Here is a 6,271-nt window from a genome sequence, read left to right on the forward strand (position 1 = left end):
TTTGTCTTATGGCTTTATGATCAACTAATTGGATAAGTGTGTGTATAGCAAGTTTGATCACAAGGGGAATGATGTGATTATTTGCTTATATGTAGATGACATGTTGATCTTTGGTACTAACCAAGATCAAGTTGATAAGACCAAACAATATTTGTCATCTAAGTTTTCAATGAAGGATATGGGGGTTACGGTTGTGATTCTTGGGATAAGAATTATTCGTGGTGACAATGGTATCACGATAACTGAATCTCATTATATTGAGAAGATTCTTAAGAAGTTCAATCTTGAGGATACCTCTTCCGGTGAGTACTCCCTTTGATCCTACTCTTAAGCTCTTACCCAATACGGGTTCGGCTGTGTATCAACTTAAATACTCGAGTGCTATAAGGTGTATAATGTATGCAATGACTTGCACTAGACCGGATATTGCCTATGCGGTGGGTCAATTGAGTAGATTTACTAGTAACCCGGGTTCTCACCATTGGAAAGCTGTGAATAAAGTGTTTAAGTACTTGAAGCTAACTAAGGACTTTGGTATCACATATACCGGCTTTCTTTCTATTCTAGAAGGATACTCGGACGCAAGTTGGATTACCAATATAGAAGACCATCCTTCTACTACTTGTTGGAAATTCCTACTTGGTGGAGGGGCAATTTCATGGGCTTCTAAGAAGCAAACATGCATTACAAATTTGACCATGGAGTCAGAATTTGTTGCATTAGTTGCGGCTAGAAATGAAGCCGAGTGGTTAAGGAATTTGGTATATGAAATTCCTTTGTGGCCAAAGCTCATTCCTCCTATTGGTATGCATTGTGATAGTGCTTCGACGGTGGCTAAAGCTTATAGTCACATGTATAATGGTAAGTCTAGACACTTGGGTGTTAGACATTCCATGGTACGTGAATTAATCACGAATGGAGTGATCTCCATTGATTTTGTTAGATCGAAACAAAATCTAGCGGATCACTGGTCAAAGGACTAGCCAGAGACTCGGTGCACAAGTCGGCTGTCCGTGTGGGATTGAAGTCCGTCTAGATCTTTCAAAGTGGGATACCCAATTCCCTTCTAGTACAATGCTAGGAGCTGAATTCAATGGGGAAAGCCTATTTTGAGAAGTTTGGAACACATATTTTCATATAATCCCAAGGTATGTGTTCGGACCTGCAAGATAAAGTAAGGTTGAAGTTTATAACTTCTTAATAGTTCTCTTGAACAATTGCATTGCAGGAGCAAGATTGAAAAGAGCTACCTAAGTGGACATGAAGTTGAGCTGCTTCAAGAAAGCTTTGGACTTAGTTTTTTATATGTTCAGGATTAGATTGGGACACATGGCTCCTAATAGTGTTAAGATTGTATTGTTAGATAGTATGGAACTAGTGTGTATATTATCGCCAGGTTTTCATATGAATTGATGGGTTCAAACTATTAGAGCACCCTGATTTTCGAATTCTTGCACGTGTAATATACTATGTGTAGATTCAATCCATGTGACATTTACACTTATGCATTAGTTTTCTTTTATTGGTATTTTACTAATCAAGGAGCATACTAAAATGGGAGGGATTTGTTTGTGATTTTAGCATGATCCAACATGTCATTTTAGTGATTGGATTACTAAGTTGAAAGTGCTAGAACCATTGAAACGCTACACGGATTTGGGAGTGTGGAGTACACGTTCGTAAAGTGTAAAATGGTTTGAGGTTATGTTAGTGAGCTTGGAAATAATGTTTGGAACATGAGAAATGCGAAATGCGACTTGAAAGGCTAAACACGCTTGAAATTAAGCTTAAAATTAATTTTGGTGTGAAGTAGCTTTAAGCCGCAGCGCGTCTCTTCGGCCCGCCGCGCGGCTTAAAGGATGAAATTGGGGCCGAGAGTTTTGCTTATTTTGGATATTTGGTTCTTTGTAAAGCCGCGGCGCGGGTCTTTGGGCCGTTGCGTGGCTTAACACATGGACGCTGATAAAGGTGTCATTTCAACCCAAAAGGAACATTTGAACCCCAAACGTTTTGGGGTTGTTCCAGGGCATTTAATTGCTGTTTTTTCATATTTTTAGACCATTTTAAGTCTAAATACATGAATATTAACTTCCAAGTCACTAATGGGTATGAATCAAAGGTTGTAACTTTTCATGAAACCTTTTGACCCATAATAAATACACCCTTTGTGTAACCTTTTACACACACTTTAACTCTAAACAATTAGAAGATACATTTCTGCAATTGTTTGATTGTTTTCTTTTAGTCAAGAGAACAATCTCATCTTTGTCTTATCCCAATCGAAACTTCGTGCAACCCGTGGCAAATAAATCGAAATATTTGATTAGGAAAGTGTTCACACGATTCAAAGATCAATCCGGAGTCGGTTCCATTTGAGGCACGAAGGTTTTCTTACAATCCAAGTTTCTAATAAAAAGTTAATTAAATATTACCTAGTGAAATGACCCGTGAAACGACGAGATTATTTAAACGAAACAGTTAATGATATGTTTTAGGTATTAAGTGAATGTAAATGCTAAAGTCGTTTAATTTAATGACCCGTGGGACCACTGATTTCGACTAAGAAACTTGTCGTTGTTAACTTTGCTAGAATAAATGAACTACATTAATTCTCCCACCACCCTCTTCCAATTTTCACTACAATTACTATTTTTCTTGTCATAAATGGTACTTATTTAACACTAAAAGAGGGACTCAAAATACGTGGTTCAACATCACGAAAATTATGATTATTTTTGAATTCTTCTACCATACTATATACCTTCATTTTAGTCACAATATGATTTGACGTATGTTATCGATTTTCATATTCTTGTTGTTTAACAAACATATATTAATAAAACATTCAATGTATGATAAATTTCATCATCAAATAACACATGAAAGAGAATAATTCTTTGAAACCATTAACAATGACATGAAGGTTTGTACCTGTTTTTTAGAAATAAAAGGTTATTGGATAATATGATAGAGATTGAGAAAAAGAGTTGTAAATGTTTGTACAGATTGGGAAAAAGAGTTATGATAATATATGGTGGAGATGCTCCGAGATATATATTTATAGAACAGTAATACCGTATTAAATATAGAATGATATTTTTATTTATTATTTTTGCTATTTTTATTTATCATTTTTGCTTTTCCAAATCGGCATTTTTTATTTTTTATATTGTAGCTTTTTTTAATTAAAATTAATGTTAATATAAAATAATGACATCATCATTATAAAAATTAAAGAATATTTAGTGAAATGATAACATCGTTATTTTAAAGCTTTATATGAATATATAGATGTTGATTACTTGTTCAATTTACACATATGTAGGATTTTTTTTATTTATTTATTAAACACTTGTTATTTTATGCTATTTTAAAATATAAGCTAATCGGACTCTAATTATATACATATATATGGATCATTCAGAGGCGGAGTGATAATGCTAAAAACGAACATATATTTCATAGCATTATTCCTCAAGAAAGACAAGCTTTTAGTTGCAATTGTTCTATTTACAAGTGATATTCGTTTAAATAATAAAAGGTGAAGACAAAAGATAGATTCGACGAATTGAAGACGCAAACGACCAAAAAGCTCAAAAGTACAAAAGACAATCAAAGAGGTTCCAATTATTGATAAGAAACGTCTCGAAATTACAAGAGTACAAGATTCAAAACGCAAAGTACAAGATATTAAATTGTACGCAAGGACGTTCGAAAATCCGGAACCGGGACCAGAGTCAACTCTCAACGCTCGACGCAACGGACTAAAAATTACAAGTTAACTATGCACATAAATATAATATAATATTTAAATAATTCTTATAATTATTTAATATATTATATTTATTTAAAATCGTCGGTAAACAAAGAGCCAAACTCCTCTGAGCTGTAATTTCAAACTCCGCGACTCGCGGAGTTTGAAGGCAAAATTGGCCGCGAGTCGCGGACCCCCAAAATGAGAAACTGCCTATAAAGCCAACCGAATTCTGAGCATTTTTCATAATCTTTTTCTTCTTCTCTCATAATACTACGTAAATATTTATATTTATATTTTAATTTTAATTTTAATTTTAATTATAATTCTAATAATAAGGGTATGTTAGCGAATGTTGTAAGGGTGTAAGTCGAAATTCTGTCCGTGTAACACTACGCTATTTTTAATCATTGTAAGTTATGTTCAACCTTTTTATATTAATGTCTCATAGCTAAGTTATTATTATGCTTATTTAATCCGAAGTAATCATGATGTTGGGCTAATTACTAAAATTGGGTAATTGGGCTTTGTACCATAATTGGGGTTTGGACAAAAGAACGACACTTGTGGAAATTAGACTATGGGCTATTAATGGGTTTTATATTAACTAAACAATACCTTGTTAATTTAATATACAAACTTATAATTTGACGTATTTATATATAACCACATACGCTTGACTGGGTACGGTGGGCGGGATATCTATAAATACCAATAATTATTCATTTTACCGGATGCGGAACTGGATTAATAGTTAATAAACTTGTTGAAACAGGGGTGAATTACATTCAAGGGTAATTGGTGTAATTGTTAACAAGTAGTAAAACCTTGGTTTACACGCAGTCGATAACCTGGTGTATTCATTAAACAAAGTATTAAAACCTTGTTACAATTCGAATCCCCAATTAGTTGGAATATTTGACTTCGGGAATAAGAATAATTTGACGAAGGCTTTCGCTCTTTATATTTATGACTGATGGACTATTATGGACAAATCCGTATGGACATATTAAATAATCCAGGACAAAGGACAATTAACCCATGGGCATAAAACTAAAATCAACACGTCAAACATCATGATTACGGAAGTTTAAATAAGCATAATTCTTTTATTTCATATTTAATTTCCTTTATTTTATATTTAATTGCACTTCTAATTATCGCACTTTTATTTATTGTTATTTAATCGCACTTTTAATTATCGTACTTTTTAATTATCGCAATTTTATTTTATCGCACTTTTATTTATTGCAATTTCATTATCGTTATTTATTTTACGCTTTAAATTAAGTCTTTTATTTATTTAATATTTTACATTAGGTTTTAACTGCGGCTAAAGTTTTAAAATCGACAAACCGGTCATTAAACGGTAAAAACCCCCCTTATAATAATAATATTACTTATATATATATTTGTATTTTTATAAAAGTAAACTAATATAGCGTTAAGCTTTGTTTAAAAAGATTCCCTGTGGAACGAACCGGACTTACTAAAAACTACACTACTGTACGATTAGGTACACTGCCTATAAGTGCTGTAGCAAGGTTTAAGTATATCCATTCTCTAAATAAATAAATATCTTGTGTAAAAATGTATCGTATTTAATAGTATTTTCCTGGTAAAATTTAATAGTATTTTATACCCCTTAGCTTTGACATCAAGTATTTTTTGGCGCCGCTGCCGGGGAGTCTCTTAAAAGCCGGAAGCGCAACGCTAATATAAAAAAAAAATTATGTATTTTTAAGATTTTGTTAAATATTTAAGTTTTATAAAGTTTCTTTATTTTTATTTTATAAAAACATAAGTTTTATTTAAGTATTTTGTTTTTATTTAAAAACATAAAAATATATATATATATATATATATATATATATATATATATATATATATATATATATATATATATATATATATATATATATATATATATATATAAATCTAGTTTTAAGATTTTTATTTATAAAATTATAAATTAATTCTATTTTTATTTAAGTTTTAAATATAAGTTTTTATTATACACATATTTTTTTTATAAACAGAAAAAATTAAAAACAGAAAATAAAAAAAATAATAAATAAAGAAAAACGCGTTGAATTTTAATAACCTGTCAGTTAAAAACTGGAACCCCGCGACTCGCAGGGTTTGATGCATTAAATACCGCAACTCGCGGAGAAAACCCGACACGCGACAGAAGCCCTAATCAGGCATTAATCACGGTGTAATTATTATTATTATTATTATTATTTAATGAAAAACCCTAAATAGGTTTTATTTATTTATTAATTAGTTTAGTTTATTAATTTAATTTGTTTTATTTAGTTTTAAATAGTTTAATTAATTTGTAAAATTAATAGTTTTATAAAATAAATAATATAAAAATAATATTTTTATAAAAATTGTAATTTTTACAACTTTTTGTATATTTTTATATTTTGTCCCTTTTTAATCGTTTTAACGTAATATTTGTATTTTTAGCTCATATTTAGTTTTAAACTTAATGTTTGCCATAGTTATTTT

General features: G+C 30.8%; 1 protein-coding gene across 1 annotated transcript; it reads left to right on the forward strand.

Moving 5' to 3' along the window:
* Positions 1-395: 395 nt before the first annotated feature.
* Positions 396-1,319, forward strand: LOC139889363 (secreted RxLR effector protein 161-like). Its single transcript, XM_071872322.1, has 3 exons — positions 396-896; positions 944-1,026; positions 1,229-1,319. The coding sequence occupies exons 1-3, from the start codon at positions 396-398 to the stop codon at positions 1,317-1,319; spliced, it is 675 nt and encodes a 224-aa protein (XP_071728423.1).
* The last annotated feature ends 4,952 nt before the right edge of the window (positions 1,320-6,271 follow it).

This window comes from Rutidosis leptorrhynchoides, chromosome 2 (genome assembly GCF_046630445.1).
Source record: "Rutidosis leptorrhynchoides isolate AG116_Rl617_1_P2 chromosome 2, CSIRO_AGI_Rlap_v1, whole genome shotgun sequence".
NCBI classification, from domain to species: Eukaryota; Viridiplantae; Streptophyta; class Magnoliopsida; order Asterales; family Asteraceae; genus Rutidosis; species Rutidosis leptorrhynchoides.

Excerpts from the sequence above, each read along its gene's own strand:
- LOC139889363 (XM_071872322.1), top strand. The coding sequence starts at position 396 with ATGTATGCAATGACTTGCACTAGACCGGATATTGCCTATGCGGTGGGT. Across the intron at positions 897-943 it reads TGGGTGTTAGACATTCCATG|ATCGAAACAAAATCTAGCGG; the intron begins GTACGTGAATTA and ends TGATTTTGTTAG. Across the intron at positions 1,027-1,228 it reads GCTGTCCGTGTGGGATTGAA|GAGCAAGATTGAAAAGAGCT; the intron begins GTCCGTCTAGAT and ends ATTGCATTGCAG.